This window comes from Macaca thibetana, chromosome 1, assembly GCF_024542745.1.
Source record: "Macaca thibetana thibetana isolate TM-01 chromosome 1, ASM2454274v1, whole genome shotgun sequence".
NCBI classification, from domain to species: Eukaryota; Metazoa; Chordata; class Mammalia; order Primates; family Cercopithecidae; genus Macaca; species Macaca thibetana.
Genome location: NC_065578.1, coordinates 133,591,954 through 133,615,079, shown reverse-complemented (window position 1 = coordinate 133,615,079; position 23,126 = coordinate 133,591,954). Strand labels below are relative to the sequence as shown.

Sequence of the window (23,126 nt, the reverse complement as noted above, 5' to 3'; positions counted from 1 at the left end):
GTCTATAGAAAAAAGGCGGCTTAGTCAGCACACAACTATTAGTCACAGTGAGAAAACAAATAATTCTGAAATGTAGGGACCTGTTCACAGATCAAATATGTGTAAAGGACATATCCACAGTCACCCAAAGATGTTTATAGAACCTGTTCAGCTCAGTTTGTATCATCTGGGTGTGTTTTGTGTACATCTGTTTAACTTTCTTCTTGAGATAACGTCATTCCGCTTTTCTCAAATCGTATTATTGTGGGTTTAAAAAATTTTTTGTTGTTGTTTGTTTTTTGAGACAAGGTCTGGCTCTATCGCCCAGGCTGTAGTTCAATGGCGCGATCTAGGCTCACTGCAACTACCGCCTCCGGGCTCAAGTCATCCTCCCACCTCCGCCTCCCAAGTAGCTGGGACTATACTGACCAGGCTCCCATTTTCCAATTGAGTGCTCCCTTTCCCTTGTTTTTTCCCTTTCTTCCTCCCAGCGCAGCTCATCTCTCAAAGCCTGTGAATGCTGCCGGTGGGGTGGACAGAGGAACAGTTTGGAGATGGTGTCAAGGTAACATTCCATTTCTCTCCCGGTCTTCTCCCCCGCCCTCCCATGTTAATATGTGGTTTTCACTTGCCAAGAGGCAGGCCCAAAGTTTCTGCAGCACCAAACTGCAGGTGCAGTTGCACCAAGCAACTTACATTCAAACAAACGCAAAATCACAAACCAAGCCCTCTCCATAAATCCCACACCACGAATGCCTTCCCTACTTCCTCCTTAGAGGTACTTCTCAGCCCTCCAGCTCCTACTGAGAACCCAGTCAGTCAGGAAGTCCCTACTTCAGGAACACCAACCAATCAGGGGGCCGTCACCTGCTGAAGGTGCGGCATTCGTCTCCTGACGCGACAGTCTCCTGGGCCAATCAGAGGCAGCTCAGGTGGGGAAAGGCGCAGTGCGCCGAGGCGGGGAGTGGCGGCAGGGTAACACCTGGCGGAGGTGACTCGCTCTGAAGAGCGGCGGTTCCTTACTCCAATCGGAACGCGCCGGGGTGGGGAGCTGGCCAATAAGCCGCGGAGGGCGGGGCCAGGCGGGGCTCCACCTGGCGGCTGGTTCTCAGTCCCAGCGCTGAAGTCTGCGGAGCTGTGTCTGTTCCCAGGAGCCCGTCGGCGGCTGTTGTACCGGGAGCCTGATCGCGATGGGGACAAAGGCGCAAGCCGACAGGAAACTGTTGCACCTCTTCATATTGGCGATCCTGTTGTGTAAGTTCCCGGAGTTTCGGGAGGAATCGGCCGGTCGGGTCGGAGGTTGGAGGAAGCCTCTCCCCACGCCCCTAGCCCGCGGGAGGGGAGGAGCTCAGAAACCTTCCTACCTCGCTCTCCTAATTCTCTTTTCCACCCCTGGCTGGTCCCTCTTTCACCACTCTCACAGCTGGGTGAGTGGCTGGCTCCCCTCCCCCACACTGGTGAGTTGTGACCGTACCCCTCACGCTGCACACACCAGAGGTACACTCCTCGTCCTCACTGCAGAGGGCCGTCAGGCCAAAGACCCTTCCACACTCATCTACCCAGCGCGCGCTCCACACGCCCCTGGGAAGGGCTAGCCTGCCCCTCCAACGCGCACCCACGAACCCCGCTGCGCAACCGGGAGCCTTGGCTCCTTAAGGGTCCTCGGAGAAAATCGAATGGCAGTGGTCTAGGGTGGAAGTCTCTTTCCCTAGCTTTTGCTGAAGGAGTCTCTGGCTCTTCTGAATCTTTGGATTGCGGCCATTGCTCTGGGAAAATGTCTGGGTGCACAGTCTAAAGAGGAAATGCAATAGAAACCTGAAATTTCTCTAAGCGCAGCAGAGGTTCCAGCGAAGTTCCTTTCTGGAATAACTACCTCAGGAGTCCTTAATACGTGTTGTTGACTCTTCCCAGGGGGAGAGTGTATCTGTTGGTTGGCTTGATTCTCATCAGAGCCAGAGCTCTGCCCTCCCACTGGCTGTGTATGAGAGTTTTTGTTTCCTTTGTAAACTCCCTTTCCTGAGGAACAATGAGGCTCACTTGCTAGGGCATGCCTCTGTCTCTAGATGTGTTTGTGTGGGGCTGAGCGTGTCGTCGGTTGGTTTGTGCGTTAGTCAACCTGTGGCATCACCTGTGTGTTTATCTGTCTGATTCTTGAGCGTGCGTGTCCTTGTGTGGGTAGTTGTGCCAGTATGTGTTCTACATGAGTCTCCCCTCACCCCCAAGGTTCTTTTTTTAGAAAGTGTTAAATAAATGAATGATTACAATCAGTACTGGTGTCTGTAGATTCCCTGCCCTTAGATGAATTGACTGCTCATTTGTACCTTATCACAACATAAACCCTTGGGGGAGATTGGACCAGAGGCATATCTCGTCCTCTTTGTATTTTACTGATAAGGAAACAGGTCCAAGAGGGGAAATGACTTCCAGGTTGACAATAGAGTTAGGGGTGGAACCTGGGAATGGAACCAAACCCTCTTGACTTGCTTTTCCTTTTTCCATTTTTGGATCCAGCATCTCAGGCACCCTGTAGCACAAGATCTGTTTGGGATACTGCTTCAGAATCTAATGTCTGTCTTACCTTTAAACTTACTTGCCTACTAGCTTCTTCATTCATGTCTCCCCCGCCTCCTTTTTTTTTTTTTTGCCCAGGCTGGAGTGCGATGGCGCCATCTTGGCTCACCGGCAACCTCCGCCTTCCAGGTTTAAGCAATTCTCCTGCCTCAGCCTCCGGAGTAGGTGGGATTACAGGCATGCACCATCACGCCCGGCTAATTTTTTTTGTGTTTACTAGAGACGGGGTTTCACCATGTTGGTCGGGATGGTCTTGAACTCCTGGTCTCAGGTGATCCACCAGCCTCGGCCTCCCAAAGTGTTGGGATTACAGGTGTGAGCCACCGCACCTGGCCATGTCTCCCTTTTATTCTACTCTTCGATTTCCCTTTTCTTTATTTTCCCTTTTTTCCCTACCCCTTGCCTATTTTACTTCGGCTTGTATTTTAGAACTGCTAGTGACAACCATAGTTAATTTTTGGTTATGTGGTTCTGGCACTAAAGGTTTTTCCAACCTTTGTACTGTGCCAGTATTTTTCCCCTAAGCCCAGAAGTTTCTTCTGGGTGAGTGACTGTATTTGTAACAGTTTTTGTCTATGACAGTATTTGTCAGGCTTAAAAGTTTCCTGGAGCTGCTTCCTCCCTATCCTTTGCCACTGCTTCCTTTCTTTTTTCTTCTTCTAATTTCCTATATTATTTATGATAATCCTAAAATAATCATATACTGGCACTGGAAGGGTTGTGATAGCACCATTTTGAGCTTGGAGGTGTCTTCAGGGAACCAAGCCACAGTAGTGCAGAGGGAACCTGAGATGATGTCGCATTAGCCTGTTAGGACAGTGGGTCCTGGGAAGTGACATGTCCAGGGAATGGAGGAACTGACCTTGTAACTTTTAAATCAGGCTAGATCTGGGGTGGGCTTGGGGGAGGGGAGTCATTTGGTTAGTGTAAATGAGGATGGAAATGGGAGCCGGGCCGCCACACCTGCGTTCTAGCTTGGCTTTCTCTCTGCCCTGTTTGTGATCTTAGGCAGTAGCTCAGTCTTTTCATCTGTAAAATAGGAGTAATACTTGTCCCACCCTTGTCATGAGTGTGGTATCACCACTGAGGAGTTCCGGGTGGGCAGGGCAGAATTGCCCTGCATCTGGGTCATTCTCTGAGTCCCGGTGTTTCCTACTGATGTTTCTGACTCAAGCCCTTCTAGCTTTGCCCTTTCAGGGGCAGGCATACCTCAAAACTGTAGACTGGTGAGTTACTCCTCCTTTCCTCTACTTCTACTCCCAGGAGTGAATTGTTCCCTCCAAACTAGAAAATGGTGACTGGCACTTCCTAGTTCTACCTGAAATTAGGAAAAGAGTGGCAGTGGAATTCCAGTGCCCTTTAGTCTTTGCCTTCTGGCTCTCGACCACTTTTTTTTTTTTTTTTTTTTTTTTGAGACAGAGGCTCATTCTGTTACCCAGGCTGGAGTGCAGTAGCATGATCTTGGCTCACTGCAACCTCCACCTCCCGGATTCAATTGGTTCTCCTGCCTTAGCCTCCCCAGCAGCTGGGACTACAGGCAGGCACCACCATGCCTGGCGAATTTTTTGTATTTTTAGTAGAGATGGGGTTTCACCATGTTGGCCAGGCTGATCTTGAACTCCTGACTTCAAGTGATCCTCTTGCGTAGGCCTTCCAAAGTGCTGGGATTACAGGCGTGAACCCCTGCACCCGGCCACTCCAAACCACTTTTACCTCACGATGTTGCTTTTCAGTTCCTTTGTGATCATGGCTTGTGGAGTCTCCAGCCCAGTTCTGATTCAAGATAGAGCTACTGTGATTTTTTAAAAAAATATTTATTTAGAAGAGGTTAATTGACACGGTGTTATAATTAAAATGATATCAAAGCGGTGGGGTATCTCATTCCCACATTGCTGCTGTTCACCCCAAACCCCAATAGTTTCTTTTTTTTGAGCCGGAGTCTAGCTCTGTCACCCAGGCTGGAGAGCAGTGGTGCATCTCAGCTTACTGCAAGCTCCGCCTCCCGAGTTCATGCCATTCTCCTGCCTCAGCCTACCAAGAAGCTGGGACTACAGGTGCCCGCCACCATGCCTGGCTAATTTTTTGTATTTTTAGTAGAGATGGGGTTTCACCGTGTTAGCCAGGGTGGTCTCGATCTCCCAGCCTCGTGATCCGCCCACCTCGGCCTCCCAAAGTGCTGGGATTACAGGCGTGAGCCACCGCGCCCGGCCCCTGAACCCCAATAGTTTCTTATGTTTCTTTTCAGTGTTCCATTTTACAGATACAAGTATATGTAAATAAAACTTGTTTTTTCTCCCCTTTCTGACACAAAAAGAGGCATACTACATATATTCTACATCTTGCTTATATGTATATATATCATGGGGTTTCGTTTTGTTGTTGTTGTTTTTTGAAACAGGGTCTCACTCTGTTGCCCAGGCTGGAGTACAGTGGCATGATTATAGCTCACTGCAGCCTTTTTTTTTTTTGAGACAAAGTCTTGCTGCGTTGCCCAGGGAGGAGTGCAGTGGCGTGATCTTGTCTCACTGCAAGCTCTGCCTCCCAGGTTCAAGTGATTGTCCTGCCTCAGCCTCCCGAGTAGCTGGGACTACAAGCGTGCACCACCAGGCCTGGCTAATTTTTGTATTTTTAGTACAGATGGGGTTTCACCATTTGGCCAAGCTGGTCTTGAATTCCTGACTTCAAGTGATCCACCTTCCTTGGCCTCCCACAAGTGCTGGGATTACAGTCATGAGCCACCGTGCCTGGCCTCATTGCAGCCTTGACCTCCTGGGTTCAAGCAATCCTCCAGTCTTAGCCTCCTGAATAGTTGAGGCTATAGGCAAGCGTGAGTGGTAAGCCATACCTGGCTAATTTTTAATTTTTTTAGTATAGACAGGGTCTTACTATGTTGTACACGCTGGTCTTGAATTCTTGGCTTCAAGGGATCCTTTTGCCTCAGCCTTTCAAAATGCTGAATGACAGGTATGAGTCACCACACCTGGCCCATATTGGTTTCTAGGGATTGTGGCCTTGACTGTTAGGATACATCCCACCCCCTCCAAGTCAGCTGAGTTCAATGTGCACTTGTTCTATGGACACATAAATGGGCAACACACATTTCCACCACACCCAAAAATAGATTTAAATGCTATGCACATTTTATGTGATAGGAATAATGAGACTTGTTTATCACATCTGTTAGGTTTGACTAGAGACCCTGGGGATCTCTAAACTCAAACCAATTTCTGTTTCAGAGATTCAGGAAAGACCTGGATGACCTTGCGTCCAACGTAATTGAGGATGAGGTTTCACTATTGTGTGAGGGTTGTGGAAAGCAGTATGAGTGAACACATACTGTGAGAGTAGACGCACGCTGGGGTTTTCCTGGCATTGAAAACCCAGAGTTCATCTGCCTGGACTCCCTGATAAGCAGGGTTTCTGTCTAAAGTCCAGCTGCGTCATTTGTTTCACAATGTAGGGGTGGAACAGGAGGAAGCAGCTGGCTGGCAGGAAGTGGATGCCGGGCCCCTGAAGTAAGTCCTGGGTAGGCAGGCTCAACCTTCCTTTGCACTGGGAAGATGGGGTGGCTGGGGAGCTGAACAGGTAGAACCGGAAATTCTGCAGAGCGGGCAGGAGGGAGCCAGGGAGTGAAAGCGCTCCTGTCTTACCCTGCCATTACCACTTTCTGCTATCCTCAGAGGGCCCGAGCCAGCTGATTGACATCACTGAAAGTGCAGCCAAGGATGGCTGTTTAGACATAGCCCACCTGTTGTTGGCCTCACAGAGCCTTCCTCTTGCCCACGCATTCCTTAACTGTTCTACCGCAACCCCTGGAAAGGCCCTGTCAGCTGTGAAACTTCCCTGGTGCAGTGGAGCTTCTTGATCTTTACGGGGAGGCCAACTCTTATGAGAGTTACTTCAGACTCTACAGGCTGAGTGGTGGGGAGGAAGGGGAAAACCAGGGTGGAGGTCCAGGTTCTAATTATATTGCAATGTGAAATTCACTTGTTAATCCAGCAAACATTGGTGTTTACTATATTCTGAGCACTGTGCTAGAGATTAGGGGGAAAACATGAAGTTAAACTGGGTATGCTATAGCTGGTGGGGTGAGGAAGCCCTGACTCATCCTTCATATTGCAGGGCTCTGGCTCCCTGGCAACTGGAGGGTCTTGAGAGTCTCATATGTCCAGAGGGAAGATTGGATGAATTATTAGAGAAAACCAGAGAGACTGGCTGTTTTCCCTCTTTTGCCCCCTCCTCTTCTTTTTTCTTCTTCTTTTTTAAATGAACAACAAACACCAGGGCCTACTTGAGTTGTAGAGGATGGGAGGAGGGTAAGGATAGAAAAACTACCTTTTGGGTACTATGCTTATTAGCAGGGTAATGAAATAATCTTTACACCAAACCTCCATGACATGTAGTTCATCTGTATAACACACCTGCATATGTACCCCTGAGCATAAAATTAAAGTTCAAAATAAATAAATTGGCTGGGCGCGGTGGCTCACGCCTGTAATCCCAGAACTTTGGGAGGCTGAGGCGGGTGGATCACCTGAGGTCAGGAGTTCCAGACCAGCCTGGCCAACATGGTGAAACCCCATTTCTACCAAAAATACAAAAATTAGCTGGGCGTGGTGGTAGGTGCCTATAATTCTAGTTACTCAGGAGGCTGAGGCAGGAGAATTGCTTGAACCCAGGAGGTGGAGGTTCCAGTGAGCCAAGATCACGCCATTGCACTCCACCCTGAGCGACAAGAGCAAAAACTCTGTCTCAAAATAAATAAATAAATAAATAAATAGATAAATAAATTCAAACTCAACACTCAAGCAACTCAAAGAAAATTCTTTTTTTCTTTTATTTTTATAGAGATCAGAGCCTCTCTCTTTTTAAAATTTCTTTTATTCTTTTTTATGTTGTATTTCTTCTTTTATTTTTATTGATATCCCTGAGACATAGAGATTGGATCTTTCTATGTTGCTCAGGCTGGTCTTGAACTCCTGGGCTCAAGTGATTCTCCCACCTTGGCCTTCCAAAGTGCTGGGATTGTAAGCATAAGCTGCTGCACTGCACCTGGCCAGAAAATTCTAATAATTAACAGGATATCTAGAAAAAAACTAAAGGTTTCTTAGTAAAGTAGTGGAAGGAAGTAGGTCCTTTTCTGTTATGGGTCTGACCTGACCCTTCATGTACAAGAGATGGTTGTTGGTGGGTTCTGTTAAGAGTCTGGACGCCTCTGCCTTCTGTGACCATTTTCTCACCTCAGCAGTGCTTTGGTGCAGTTCATGGAGCACCTCCTCTGTGCAAAGTGTAGTGCTGGGAGCTGGGGAAGGATACAAGCAGAACTCAAGAAACTGCAGACACATATTGACTAGGTAGAGTACAGAGCAGCGTGTGCCACGGGCTGTCAACAAAGTACAGAATGTTTTGGGAGCATAGAGGAGAAGAGAGTAACTTTTTAAAAAGATAAGTTTTTTCTTTTTGTTAAAAAAAGTGATACATGCTCAATGTAGAAAAATAGGAAAATGCAAAGGACTATGGAGAAAATAAAATCACATGTAATTCTATTATCTAGAGATAAACACTTATTACTGGTGTTTCATGCTAGTCTTTTTGAATTAATGTGTGATATATGTCTATATTTCCTACAAAATATACTTTTTTTTTTTTTGAGATGGAATCTCGCTCTGTTACTCAGGTTGGAGTGCAGTGAGTGGCACAATCTTGGCTCACTGCAACCTCCACCTCCTGGGCTCCAGCAATTCTCTGCCTCAGCCTCCTAAGTAGCTGGGATTATAGGCGCCCGCCACCACACCTGGCTAATTTTTTTGTATTTTTAGTAGAGATGGGGTTTCACCATCTTGGCCAGGCTGTTCCTGAACTCCTGACCACCTGCCTTGGCCTCCCAAAGTGTTAGGATTACAGGTGTGAGCCACCACTTGACCCAAAATATACTTTAAATAAGGTCCTTTCTATAATATTCCTAAAGTATGGCTATATCATAATTTACTTATTCATCTTTTGTTGGGCATTTAGATTTCTCTTTTTTCTTTGCTATACTAAATAACATTAAATTGGCTGGGCATGGTGGTTCATGCCTGTAATCCTAGCACCTTGGGAGGCTGAGGCAGACGGATTACTTGAAGCCGATCACTTGAGGATCACTGGCCAATGTGATAAAACCCCGTGTCTATCAAAAGTATAAAAATTAGCTGGGCATACCATGCCCAGTGTGTGCCTGTAATCTCAGCTACTTGGGAGGCTGAGGCAGGAGAATCTCTTGAACCTGGGAGACGGAGGTTCCCGTGAGCCATGATCGCACCACTGCACTCCAGCCTGGGCAACAGAGCAAGACTCTGTTTCCAAAAAAACAAACAATAAAACTTAAATAACGTTAAATTATTCTTGTACATGGATCCTTTTTATTTTATTTTATTTTTTTTTAAGACGGAGTCCCACTCTGTCGCCCAGGCTGGAGTGCAGTGGCATAATCTCAACTCACTGCAACCTCCACCTCCAGGTTCAAGTGATTCTCCTGCCTCAGCCTACCAAGTAGCTGGGATTCAGGTGCCTGCCACCATGCCCAGCTAATTTTTGTATTTTTGGTACAGATGGGGTTTTACCATGTTGGTCAGGTTGGTCTCAAAGTCCTGACCTCAAGTGATCCGTCCGCCTCAGCCTCCCAGAGTGCTGGGATTATAGGCATGAGCTACTGTGCCTACCTTTGATTGTTTTCTTAGGTTATATGCCTAGAAATTGGGGTGAGATTAATTTTGACTGAGGAAAGGTATAACAGATCAATGGACATTTGAACAGGATCTTGAAAGATACATGGGATTTCCTTGCTTGTCCAATAAAGTTACATATAGCATAATAGTTTTAGAGCCTCAAAATCAGGCAGAGTTGGGTTAAGATTCCTACCTTGCTATTTGTAGCCATATGGTTTGGATTTTTTTTTTTTTTTTTTGAGACGGAGTCTCACTCTGTCACCTAGGCTGGAGTGCAGCAGCTTAATCTTGGCTCACTGCAACCTCCACCTCTCGGCTTCAAGTGATTCTCCTGCCTTAGCCTTTCGAGTAACTGGGATTACAGGCGCCTGCCATCATGCCCAGCTAATTTTTGTATTTTTAGTAGAGATGGGGTTTCACCACGTTGGCCAGGCTGGTCTCAAACTCCTGACCTCGTGATCTTCCCGCCTTGGACTCTCAAAGTTCTGGGATTACACGTGTGAGCCACTGTGCCTGGCCTGGGTCAACTGTTCTAAGCCTCAGTTTATTCATCTGTAAAATGAAATGGTAATGATAGTACTTCAATAGTACTTGTCTCATAGGGTTATTTATTTATTTATTTATTTATTTTAGAATTTAGTGAGAAAATGCATGTAAGGCCCAACCTTAATAATTTGCCACTTCTACTATTATGCCATTGGCGGTCATAAGACCCTGCCAGATTCATGGGGAGGAAACATTTTTTTTTGAGACAGAGTCTTGCTCTTTCATCCAGACTAGAGTACAGTGGCACGATCTCCGCTCACTGCAACCTGCACCTCCTGGGCTCAAGTGGTACTCCAGCCTCCCAAGTAGCTGGGACTACAGGTATGCGCCATGCCTGGCTAATTTTTGTAATTTTTATCATGTTGGCCTGGCTGGTTTTAAACTCCTGACCTCAAGCAATCCACCCACATGAGCCTCCCAAAGTGCTGGGATTATAGGCGTGAGCCACCTCGCTGGGCCCATGGGGAGGAAACTTAACTTAGATTCCACCTCAGTCACAATGTAAGTAGAGCATGGGGGAGGAGATAAATATACAGATACATGTGGCTGTTTTGGAAAATACTATTTGCCATGGTTGTTTCATTATTATTATTCAGGTACATAGTAGTTTCCAGGAATTACATCCTACAGTGTCCTCAGTATTCGTGGGCATGCGTGACTGCAGCTGGTTAATTTTTTTTTTTTTTTGGTAGAGATGGGGGTCTCACTGTGTTGCCCAGGCTGAGCAAACATTTACTAAACGTCAACTGGTACCAGTTTTATTATGCTAAGTGTGGGATACTCAGAATATTAACACATGGTCCCGTTTCGCTTGGGGTTTACCATGGGAGACATACTTGTACACAGATGATGTCATTATAATGTAGGAATTGCTTTGACAGTGTTTTGCATGGGATAATTAAAGCCTAGGAAAGAGGCTTAGGTGAGGCTATGGTGAGGACTGGGCATGTGGGAGGTCGTTTTCCAGAAAATAATGTGGATGAATACTGCTGCCCAGATAAAGAGGGGAAAAGGGTGTTCCACATAGCAGAAATAGCATGAGCAAAGGCAGAGATTGTGAAACAGCCCAGTCTTTGCTAGGAATTTTAAGTAGTTTTGTATTGCTAGAGGGTAAATTGCAACAGTAGAGTGGGTGATGAAGATGATAACCTTATCAAAAGGTCAGATAGTGCTGGAACTTTCTTCCAGCACTTCTAGTAGGGAGAGAGGGAGGTGGGTGTTTGGCAGAATATAGGGATTATTGGAACTTTCTTAGCTTGCAGAAAAATTTGGATTTTATGATATAAGCAATGTAGAATCATCAAAAGCTTAAAGGACATGTCAGATTTGCATTTTAAGGAAGGCTGTATAGTGTAGTGTAGCATTGTATAGCCTCTGCAGTTGGACCGCATTGGTGTGAATCTGCACTACCACTTACTGTGTGGCCTTGGCCAAGCTACTTAACTACTCTGGGCCTCAGTTTCCCCATGTAAATATGGGTGATAACAATAGAATCACCTAACTCTAAAGGCTGTTGCAGGGATTAAATGATATCACATATAATATGCTTGCAACAGTGCCTCAAATACAGTATGTGCTCAATAAATGCTAGCACTTCATCCAGTAGTGGGATGGAGAATGGACTTTCTTTTTTTCTTTCCTTTTCTTTTTTTTTATTTGAGAAGGGTGTCGCTCTGTTGCACAGACTGAAGTACAGTGGTGCCATCTTGGCTCACGGCAAGCTCCACCTCCCAGGTTCATGACATTCTCCTGCCTCAGCCTCCCGAGTAGCTGGGGCTACAGGCGCCTGCCACCACGCCTGGCTAATTTTTTGTATTTTTAGTAGAGATGGGGTTTTACTGTGTTAGCCAGGATGGTTTCAATCTTCTGACCTTGTGATCTGCCTGCCTCGGCCCCCCAAAGTGCTGGGATTATAGGCGTGAGCCACCGCGCCTGGCCGGAGAATGGACTTTCTATACATGGGCCCAAAACCTGAGCAGGCCAAAAATCTATTGATGCCTTTAACTTTGTGGCTTTTCTTGTTGTGAACTTAGAGAAAATTAAACTTGACAATGGAAAGGATGGAATTTCCTTCTATTTTGGTTTACCATGTACATCAGTAGGACATTTGTATGTGTGTGTACAGTATGGTATGTATGGGCCCAAGGTTAAGTGCAAAAGGGGGGCTGTGAGAAGGCAAGGGAAAATATAAAATAGATGAGGAGGATGGGCAGGGAAACTGTGAGTGTCCTGATACAGATTGGATTCAGTGAGAGCAAACTCCTAGCTCTGCTGGTCCATCTGTGAAGGTTCTAGAGAAGGGGCCGCCTTTCCAAGGCAGCTGCAATGACGGGGGAGATGTGGTTTGGTGGGCTGGAGTAGGTACTTTTCAGGCTTTATTTATATGTCTTGTTGAAGAAAACATTGAAGTCAGAAAGAAGTATGTGTACAGAAGGGCCTATGAGCAGATGATAATCATAAAATATACTTATTTGGGGTTTCCTGTTCAGACACTGCTCTAAGCACTTTATTTGTACAGTATTAGCTTGGTTAGTCCTCAAAACAGCCCTTTGATGTAGAAACTGTTATTATCCCCATTTTACAGATGGGTAAACTGAGATTTGAAGAGGCCAAGTGGCTTGTTCAGGTCACATAACCTAGTAAGTAACAGAGCTGGGAATTTTTTTTTTTTTTTTTTTTTTTTTTTTTTCTGAGACAGAGTTTCTCTGTTGTTGCCCAGGCTGGAGTGCAATGGCGCGATCTTGGCTCACTGCAACCTCTGTCTCCTGGGTTCAAGCAATTCTCCTGCCCCAGCCTCCTGAGTAGCTGGGATTACAGGCATGTGCCACCACGTGTGGCTAATTTTGTATTTTTAGTAGAGGCGAGGTTTCTCCATGTTGGTCAAGCTGGTCTCGAACTCCCCACCTCAGGTGATCCACCCGCCTTGGCCTCCCAAAGTGCTGGGATTACAAGCATGAGCCACTGCGCCTGGCCTTTAGACAGAGTTTCTTCTTGTTCAGGCTGGAATGCAATGGCACGATCTCAGCTTAATGCAACCTCTGCTTCCCAGGTTCAAGTGATTCTCCTGCCTCAGCCTCCCAAGTAGCTGGGATTACAGGCATGTGCCACCACATCCGGCTAATTTATATATATATATTTTTTTAGTAGAGATGGATTTTTGCCATATTGGCCAGATTGGTCTCGAACTCCTGACCTCAGGTGATCCACCTGCTTCGCCTCCCAAAGTGCTGGGATTACAGGCGTGAGCCACTGCGCCCAGCCCAGAGCTGGGATTTGAACGCAGGCAGTCTGGTTCTAGGGGCCTGTTCAAGAATGAGAAGGGGAATGTGGACCAGAATGGCTGAGGTGTCCTCTGGTGAATGGGAAAGGCATGGTGGTAAGGCCGGCCTTGACTCATGATGTGATAGGCCATCACAGTAGACCTTGGGAGAATTGGCACAGTTAGGCCACAGGCAGACATAGTTAATCCTGCAACAGAGGTGGGTGGGAGGACACTAAGGCGGAGGTTCATGTATTCGAAACAAAAGAACAGAAGCCCAGACCAGGTGATGGCAGTGAGGATTAATGAAGAAAAGGTTAATGTGCCTGTAGCCCAATGTGTTTGTGTATATATGTGGTGTGAATGTGATGATCTGAGAGGACTCAACAAAGAACTTTAGCTAAACCCAGAAGTGGTGGAGGAACAACCATAAAATTCATATGTTGTGATTTGTGTGTATATGTGTGTTGATTTCAAAGGCTAGTTTTTAGTCTAATTAGATGCTGCTAATAACCCAACCCATAGGTTGGGTTCTTGGGAAGCTGACTCTGAGATGTCAATAATCATACAAGACATTTATTAGGGGGTGCACTTGGGATCCACGCCCATGGAAAGGAGGGGAAGGAAGCAAGATTGGACAGAGGGAGAGGCCAAGTTTGTGTTGTAGTCCCGGTGAGACCTCAGCCTATCCCACAGACAGCTTTGGAACAGAAGTGCCCCTACCCCTTTTTTTTTTTTTTTTTTTTCTGAGACCAAGTCTTGCTGTGTTACCCAGGCTGGAGTGCAGCGGTGCGATCTTGGCTCACGGCAACCTCTGCCTCCCAGGTTCAAGCGATTCTCCTGCCTCAGCCTCCTGAGTAGTTGGGATTACAGGTGCCTGCCACCATGCCCTGCTAATTTTTGTATTTTTAGTAGAGATGGGGTTTCGCCGTATTGGCCAGACTGGTCTCAAACTCCTGACCTTATGACCTGCTCGCCTCAGCCTCTGAAACTGCTGGGATTACAGGCTGTTAAGCTGCCACACCCAGCCAAATAGCATTCTTAATGAGAGATGAGTAAGAGACTTCCACAGGCATGGTGGCTCACGCCTGTAATCCTAGCACTTTGGGAGGCCAAGGCAGGAGAATTGCTTGAGTTCAGGAATTTGAGACCATCCTGGGTAACATAGTGGGACCTGGTCTCTACAAAAAAATTGTAAAAGTTAGCTGGGCAGGTGGGGTGTGGTGGCTCAGGCCTATAATCACAGTACTTTGGGAGGCCAAGGCAGGTGGATCACTTGAGGTCAGGAGTTCGAGACCAGCCTGGCCAACATGGTGAAACCTTGTTCCTACTAAAAATACAAAAAATTAGCCAGGCATGGTGGCACGTGCCACCTGGCCACCATGTTGGCCAGGCTGGTCTCAAACTCTTGACCTCAAGTGATCTGCCCTCTTTGGCCTCCCAAAGTGCTGGGGTTACAGATGTGACCTACCGTGTCCAGCCTATACCCTTCTTTTTTGAAAACCATGCTATATGGCCAGGCGTGATGGTTCACATCTGTAATCCTAGCACTTTGGGAGGCCAAGGCAGGAGAACTGCTTGAGGCCAGGATTTCTAGACCAACCTGGGCAACGTAGCAAAACCCTAGCTCTTAAAAAAAAAAAATCCAGCCTGGCCAACATGGTGAAACCCTGTCTCTACTAAAAATACAAAAAATTGCCAGGCCCGGTGGCTCATGCTTGTAATCCCAGCATTTTGCGAGGCCAAGGCGGGTGGATCACCAGAGGTCAGGAGTTCGAGACCAGCCTGACCAACATGGAGAAACCCCGTCTCTACTAAAAATACAAAATTAGCCGGGCATGGTGGCGCATGCCTGTAATCCTAGCTGCTAGGGAGGTAGAGGCAGGAGAATCTCCTGAACCTGGGAGGGTCCAGATCGCGCCATTGTACTCTGGTCTGGGCAACTAGAGCGAAACTCCATCTTAAAAAATAATAATAATACAAAAAACTAGTTAGAACTTGCTCGGTGTAGTGGTGGGCACCTGTAATCCCAGCTACTCAGGAGGCTGGGGCAGGAGAATCTCTTGAACCTGGGAGGCAGAGGTTGCAGTGAACCAAGATTGCACCACTGCATTCCAGCCAGGGCGACAGAGTGAGATTCTGTCTCAAAAAAAAAAAAAAAAAAAAAAAAAAAAAAAAAAAAAAAAATTAGACTGGTCGCCATGGCTTAAGCCTGTAATTCCAGCACTTTGGGAGGCTGCAGGGGGAGTTTGAGACCAGCCTGGCCAACATGGCGAAACCCCATCTCTACTAAAAGTACAAAAATTAGCCGGTGTGGTGGCAAGTGCCTATAATCCCAGTGTTTGAGAAGCTGAGGAGAATCACTTGAACCTGGGAGGCAGAGGCTGCAGTGAGCTGAGATAGCGCCATTGCACTCCAGCCTGGGCAACAGGAGTGAAACTCCGTCTTAGAAAAAAAAAAAAAAGTATAATAAGAGAAAAAAAAGGATATAGGAGTAACCTATATCTTGAGTCTCTTATCTATAAAGTGGGAGAGAGAATACTTATCTGGACTAATTCATAGTGTTATTTTTTTTAAAAATAAAGTTGTTTTATTTATTTATTTATTTATTTATTTATTTATTTATTTGAGACAGAGTCTGGCTCTGTCGCCCAGGCTGGAGTGCAGTGGTGTGATCTCGACTCACTGCAAGCTCTGCCTCCTGGGTTCACACCATTCTCTTGCCTCAGCCTCCTGAGTAGCTGGAACCACAGGTGCCCACCACCACGCTTGGCTAATTTTTTGTATTTTTTTTGGTAGAGATGGGGTTTCACCGTGTTAGCCAGGATGGTCTCGATCTCCTGACCTCGTGATCCACCTGCCTCGGGCTCCCAAAGTGCTGGGATTACAGGCGTGAACCACTGCACCCGGCCCATAGTATTATTATGTCAGATTGAAATACATGTATACAGACATTGTCTAAACATCAATGCCAAAATTAAAAAGGAACCTAAAGGACTTTAGAGCACATCTGTTTCATATTTCAGAGAGGAAGGGGAATCTCAGAGGTCAAGAGACCATATTCAGTTATGTGCATAATTAAGTAAAGGAAAAATGTACTTGAATTCAACAAATGTGTTTGAATTCTACATTTATCTAAGACAGGGTCCTGACTTGAAGCTATGAATAAAAGGATATTTCATGAATTTGACTTTGAAAACGTGAATGAGAATAATTGTGTAAGTGCAGGTTTGTAGCTGCACCGTGTGGTCCCAGAATCCCTAGTCACTGCTTCTTTTTTTTTTTTTTTGAGACAGAGTCTCGCTCTGTCACCCAGGCTGGAGTGCAGTGGCCGGATCTCAGCTCACTACAAGCTCTGCCTCCCAGGTTTACGCCATTCTCCTGCCTCAGCCTCCCAAATAGCTGGGACTACAGGCGCCCGCCACCTCGCCCGGCTAGTTTTTTGTATTTTTAGTAGAGACGGGGTTTCACCGTGTTAGCCAGGCTGGTCTCGATCTCCTGACCTCGTGATCCGCCTGTCTCGGCCTCCCAAAGTGCTGGGATTACAGGCTTGAGCCACCGTGCCCGGCCGTCACTGCTGCTTAATTTGACCTTTGTGGGTCCCTCCCGTGAACCCTGATGCATCTCCCCCATATTACTTAATTAGCCTCTTTGCTCCTCCCTCCCTCCACCCAGCACACACTACCTTTTCTTTGTCCGTTTGTCGAGTAGAATATTCTAGTGAGGTGATCTGAACCCACTTCTAGTGCCAGCTTCACCTTAGAACCAGTTGTGTGATTTTTTTTTTTTTTTTTTTTTTTAGATTGAGTCTCGCTGTGTTGCCCAGGCTGGAGGGCAGTGGCACGATCTCAGCTCACTGCAACCTCTGCCTCCCTGGTTCAAGCGATTCTTCTGCCTCAGCCTCCCAAGTAACGGACTACAGGCGTGCCACCACGCCCGGCTAATTTTTGTATTATTGGTAGAGACGGGGTTTCACCATATTGGCCAGGCTGGTCTCGAACTCCTGACCTCATAACCTGCCCACCTCGGCCTCCCAAAGTGCTGGGTTTACAGGCCTGAGCCACCGGGCCTGGCCCCAGCTGTATGACATTAGGCACATTTACTTCTTGTACTCTTAATTCCTCATGTAAACTCGGGATAATAATACACGCCTTGCCAATCTGTCATGCTTGTTTCCAGGATCAAATGATGCAGCGTGTCATAATGTATGCAAAAACACTTTAAAAAGCACCACATGCTCCACAAATGTCGAGTATTATTATTATCCTCATTATGGCTCTGCCCTTCCCTTCCATCCCTTGCCTCCAGCCCTGCTGGCTTCCTTCCAGGATTGTCTTGACAAGTGGCTGCAATCATTTGTTGAGAAGCTTTCTCTGAATGGTGAAATGTCATTCTGGAAGCTGCCCTTGGACTAGTAGAAATCTAATTAGATTATTGGGAGTCACAGGGAGAAAAATTAGAAGCAAAAGAAGCTGCATTTGAGAGATTTCCATTGATAAAAGAAGTATTAGCCTGCAGTTGTAGCAAAAAGCACTTAAAGAAGACATTTAGGATCATGGTGACAAAGTGTGAGAGTCAGGAGGAGCATGAGTCTGGAATCCCTTCCGCTTAGGGTCTGTGAGTGGAGAAGCCCTGTCTGCTGGGTCTGTGCCTCCCTCTTCCTGGCATTTCTCTGCTCACTCCTGACAGGGCCCACCTCTTTCTTTCTCCTCAGGCTCCCTGGCATTGGGCAGTGTTACAGTGCACTCTTCTGAACCTGAAGTCAGAATTCCTGAGAATAATCGTGAGTTGGGAGGGGCTGTGGAGGGTGGCTCTCGAGGGTGTGAGGGTGAGTAGTTGCCGGCCGTCTGGGGACCTAGAGAGCACCCAGCCCAGCCTGCAGTTTAGGGCTGTTCCCCATCTCGTGTATTTGCTGCTGATTCCTCCTCCGGCTCATTTTGACCCTGTCTGCAGCTGTGAAGTTGTCCTGTGCCTACTCGGGCTTTTCTTCTCCCCGTGTGGAGTGGAAGTTTGACCAAGGAGACACCACCAAACTCGTCTGCTATAATAACAAGATCACAGGTGAGTTGCTTCTCCTCCTTCCTGATTGCCTAGGTTGTGGAGGGGTTATCATGCCTGGATTCTACGATCCAGGCTTTGTGCCCTTATCCCAGGGCATACCCTGGGGCTCAAGTCCTCATGGCCTTCCCACTCCCCTTTCTGGGGGAAGAGGAGAGCACTTGCGTACCTTGGATGCCCCCTTCATCAGCTTCCCTTAGCTCTCCAGTTCACTCTGTCCTCGCCCTTGCCTCCTCTTGTGGTAGCTTCCTATGAGGACCGAGTGACCTTCTTGCCAAGTGGTATCACCTTCAAGTCTGTGACACGGGAGGACACCGGGACATATACTTGTATGGTCTCTGAGGAAGGCGGCAACAACTATGGGGAGGTCAAGGTCAAGCTCATCGTGCTTGGTATGTGCCACATATCTTCTGGGTGGGCCTGGAGTTAGTTACTTCCCATAGCAGGCTCTGCTGAGCTTTGGAGCTCTTTGATGGTGAGAATGCCCACAGGTGGGGCTATTCAGAGTCCTGGAGCTGCCAGAGAGGGGATAAGCCCTGGTTAGGTGGCAACCAGGGGCATGGTGAGGGTGGGAGGCTTGAGCTGAGTAGATGGGGGTACCATTCTAGTTGGTTACTTAGACTCAAGCAGCCCCCACCCTGTACTCAGCACCTTCTGTCTTTCTCTTCCACAGTGCCTCCATCCAAGCCTACAGTTAGCATCCCCTCCTCTGCCACCATTGGGAACCGGGCAGTGCTGACATGCTCAGAAAAAGATGGTTCCCCACCTTCTGAATACACCTGGTTCAAAGATGGGATTGTGATGCCTACGAATCCCAAGAGTACCCGTGCCTTCAGCAACTCTTCCTATGTCCTGAATCCCACAACAGGAGAGCTGGTATGGATGGGGTGGTGGTGAAAGATGTGTGGGGCATGCAGTTATAGAACCCCAAAAAGTGGGAGGAAGAACAGGCAGCAGGGTGAACTTGGGTTTGGCGTCAGGAGACATTAAAAAATGGCTATTTTGCTTCTTCAAGCAGGAAGCCAATTTGTTTTCCTCCCTCAGGTCTTTGATCCCCTGTCAGCCTCTGATACTGGAGAATATAGCTGTGAGGCACGGAATGGGTATGGGACACCCATGACATCAAATGCTGTGCGCATGGAAGCTGGTGAGAGTTAGGGCTTGAGCCCAGACCTGGGGTGGGGATCGGCGTCTGCTTTTCATCCTGCCATTGGTGATCCTGTTGGTACCGTGAGTGAGTATCCTGGTGCTTGACTTCTCATTTGTGTCTCACAGTGGAGCGGAATGTGGGGGTCATCGTGGCAGCTGTCCTTGTAACCCTGATTCTCCTGGGAATCTTGATTTTTGGCATCTGGTTTGCCTATAGCCGAGGCCACTTTGACAGTAAGTATCTGCCCCCAGAGGCTCTCCTTTGTACTGCCCCCATCCCAGGGCCTGGCATGGGTGTCATCTGAGTACTGACCCTGATACTGTGCTCATGTGTGTGGGTGTTGTCCCCTGGGGAACACTGATCACCCATCGAACACACACCTTGGGAAGATGAGGCCTGTCCCTCCATCTTCCCAAGCCATGCTGTCTTCTGTCCTGCTGTCACTCATGATCCCATTTCTTCTCTTTCAGGAACAAAGAAAGGGTGAGTGAGGTGCTGTCCTGGGGTTCTCCAAGTTTGAGAGCAGGGATGCATGCCGTTTGAAGCTGAAGTGGGCCCGGGGGAATGGGTTGAAGGCAGAAGCAACCAGTTTGGAGGGAAGGCATCTGGATATCCAGCCCTTTCTCTGTGCCCTTGGCCCTGGGCCTGTCCTGTTTCCCCCACCCATGCCTTTCTGCTGCGCACTCTGTGCTTCTGTAGCATTCTCGGTTCTGGCCTTTAAAGTTGGCAAGGAGAGGTAATAAGCACCTAGGTGGCTGAGTGTCTCTGTCTTCTGGCTTGTTCACAGGACTTCGAGTAAGAAGGTGATTTACAGCCAGCCTAGTGCTCGAAGTGAAGTGAGTATGCCTGCCCTGGGCAGGGGTGGGCTACCTGGGGCTGGAGTGAGGAGATTTCTAGCCCATGTTTATGTGTTTTGGGGATTATCAGCTAAAGAAGACTACTGAGAGTTGACCGGATGTTTTATTTCTGCAGGGGGAATTCAAACAGACCTCGTCATTCCTGGTGTGAGCCTGGTCGGGCTCACCGCCTGTCATCTGCACTTGCCTCACTCAGGTGCTACCGGACTCTGGCCCCTGATGTCTGTAGTTTCACAGGATGCCTTATTTGTCTTCTACACCCCACACGGCTCCCTACTTCTTAGGATGTGTTTTTAATAATGTCAACTATGTGCCCCTTCCTCCTTCATTCTCTCCCTTCCTTTCCTACCACTGCTGAGTGGCCTGGAACTTGTTTAAAGTGTTTATTCCCCATTTCTATGAGGGATCAGGCAGGAATCCTGGGTATGCCATTGACTTCCCTTCTAAACAGACAGCAAAAATGGTGGGGCTCCCAGGAATCTGCACTCAACTGCCCACCTGGCCGGCAGGGATCTTTAAATAGGGATCTTGAGCTTGGTTCTGGGCTCTTTCCTTGTGTACCGAGGACCGGGGCCAGCTGTTCTAGAGTAGGGATTAGAGGCTAGAGCAGCTGAAATGGTTGTTTGGTGATGACACTGGGGTCCTTCCATCTCTGGGGCCCACTCTGTTCTGTCTTCCCATGGGAAGTCCCTCTGCCCTGTCCTCCTCTTGAATACAAGCCGCCTGACATTGACTGTGTCTGTGGAAAATGGGAGCTCTTGTTGTGGAGAGCATAGTAAATTTTCAGAGAACGTGAAGTGAAAAATATTTAAAACCACTGCTCTAAAGAAAAGAAAACTGGAGGCTGGGCGTGGTGGCTCACGCCTATAATCCCAGAGGCCGAGGCAGGTGGATCATCTGGGGTCAGGAGTTCAAAATCAGTCTGACCAACATGGAGAAACCCTACTAAAAATACAAAATGAGCCAGGCATGGTGGTACATGCCTGTAATCCCAGCTGCTCGGGAGCCTGGTAACAAAAGCGAAACTCTATCTCAAAAAAAAAAAAAGGGAGAGAGAATAGAAAAGAAAGCTGGAGCTGGTGGCTCAGGCCATCACCCTTCCCTTGGCTGGAACTATTGGACAGACCCTTTTGAGATGTGCTCGTGGTGCTATGGAGATGTGTGTAGTGGTCTTAGCTCTTTGTTGAGCCTGTGTGTGTGTTGTGCGGTCTTAGCTGTATGCTGAAATTGGGCGTGTGTTGGAGGGCTTCTTAGCTCTTTGGTGAGATTGTATTTCTGTGTGTTTCTATCAGCTGGATGTTGCTGGAAATAAAACCTTGGTTTGTCAAGGCTCTTTTTGTGGGAAGTAAGTAGGGGAAAAAGTCTTTGAGGGTTCCTGGGCTCCTTTGTACAACAGGAAAATGCCACCAAGCCTTGCTTCCCAGCAACCTGAGGCTGGTTCCCAGTGCCTGGTCCTGCCCCTTCCGGGTTCTTATCTCAAGGCAGAGCTTCTGAATTTCAGGCCCTCATTCCAGAGCCCTCTTGTGGCCAGGCCTTCCTTTGCTGGAGGAAGGTACTCAGGGTGAAGCTGATGCTGTACTTGGGGGATCTCCTTGGCCTGTTCCACCAAGTGAGAGGAGAAAGTACTTACTCTTGTACCTCCTGTCCAGCCAGGTACATTAACAGACCTCCCTATGGCTGTAGGAACTACTGTCCCAGAGCTGAGGCGGGGGGATTTCTCAGGTCATTTGGAGAACAAGTGCTTTAGTAGTAAAGTAGTAACTGCTACTATATTTAGTGGGGTGGAGTTCAGAAGAAATTTGAAGACCAAATCATGGGTGGTCTGCATGTGAATAAACGCGAATGAGCAGGACAGGCCTGGCTATCATTGCTTTCCTCCTCCCCATTTGGACCCTTTGCCCTTACATTTTTGTTTCTGCATCTACCACCATCCCACCAGTCTATTAACTTAGCAAGAGGACAAATAAAGGGCCCTCTTGGCTTGATTTTGCTTCTTTCTTTCTGTGGAGGATATACTGAGTGCCACTTTGCCCTATCCTATTTGGAAATCCCTAACAACTGAGTTTTCTATTAAGGATCCAAAAAGAAAAACAAAATGCTAATGAAGCCATCGGTTAACGGTCACATGCCAATAAAAAATAAATTTTCCAGAAGAAATGAAATCCAACTAGACAAAGTAGAGCTTATGAAATGGTTCAGTAAGGATGAGTTTTGTTTTTTTTTTTTTTAAGACGGAGTCTCACTCTGTCACCCAGGCTGGAGTACAGTGGTGTGATCACCCATCTTCCAGGTTCAAGCCATTCTCCTGCCTCAGTCTCCTGAGTAGCTGAGACTACAGGCGCATGCCACCATGCCTGGCTAATTTTTGTATTTTTAGTAGAGACAGGGTTTCACCATGTTGGTCCAGCTGGTCTCAAACTCCTGACCTCTTGATCTACCTGCCTCGGCCTCCCAAAGTGGTGGGATTACAGGTGTGAGCCACCGTGCATAGCCAAGGATGAGATTTTTAAAGTATGTTTCAGTTCTGTGTCATGGTTGGAAGAGACAGTAGAAGGGATATGGAAAAGGTCATGGGGAAGCAGAGGTGATTCATGGCTCTGTGAATTTGAGGTGAATGGTTCCTTGTTGTCTAGGTCACTTGTGAAGAATATGAGTCAGTTATTACCAGCCTTGGAATTTACTTCTATAGCTTACAACAGACCTTTTGAACTGGAAAACACCTTGTCTGCATTCACTTTAAAATGTCAAAACTGATTTTTGTAATAAATGTTTATTTTTCACATTGAGTTTGTTTAAATCCTGAAGTTCTTCCTTAAGAGAATTGGGACTCCTAGAGTGATTGGACATTCGAAATATTCCTGATAGTCTTGTTAATGAAGAGATTAGGATATCTTTCCATTACCTTGATAATTACATTTTAATTTAGCTTTTTTCATTGGCCTGTGTTTGAATGCAAATAACCCCAAAATGGACATTTCCTATGTTAAAGTGACATTTAG

General features: G+C 47.2%; 1 protein-coding gene across 1 annotated transcript; it reads left to right on the top strand.

The window, feature by feature from the left end:
- Positions 1-899: 899 nt before the first annotated feature.
- On the top strand, positions 900-22,913 carry F11R (F11 receptor). The gene is made up of 10 exons (XM_050760020.1): positions 900-1,233; positions 17,777-17,845; positions 18,016-18,123; positions 18,366-18,512; positions 18,794-18,996; positions 19,165-19,267; positions 19,396-19,503; positions 19,741-19,753; positions 20,058-20,106; positions 20,243-22,913. The coding sequence occupies exons 1-10, from the start codon at positions 1,170-1,172 to the stop codon at positions 20,276-20,278; spliced, it is 900 nt and encodes a 299-aa protein (XP_050615977.1). The 5' UTR covers positions 900-1,169; the 3' UTR covers positions 20,279-22,913.
- Positions 22,914-23,126: the final 213 nt, after the last annotated feature.

Excerpts from the sequence above, each read along its gene's own strand:
- F11R (XM_050760020.1), top strand. The coding sequence starts at position 1,170 with ATGGGGACAAAGGCGCAAGCCGACAGGAAACTGTTGCACCTCTTCATA. Across the intron at positions 18,124-18,365 it reads CTATAATAACAAGATCACAG|CTTCCTATGAGGACCGAGTG; the intron begins GTGAGTTGCTTC and ends CTCTTGTGGTAG. Across the intron at positions 18,997-19,164 it reads ATCCCACAACAGGAGAGCTG|GTCTTTGATCCCCTGTCAGC; the intron begins GTATGGATGGGG and ends TTCCTCCCTCAG.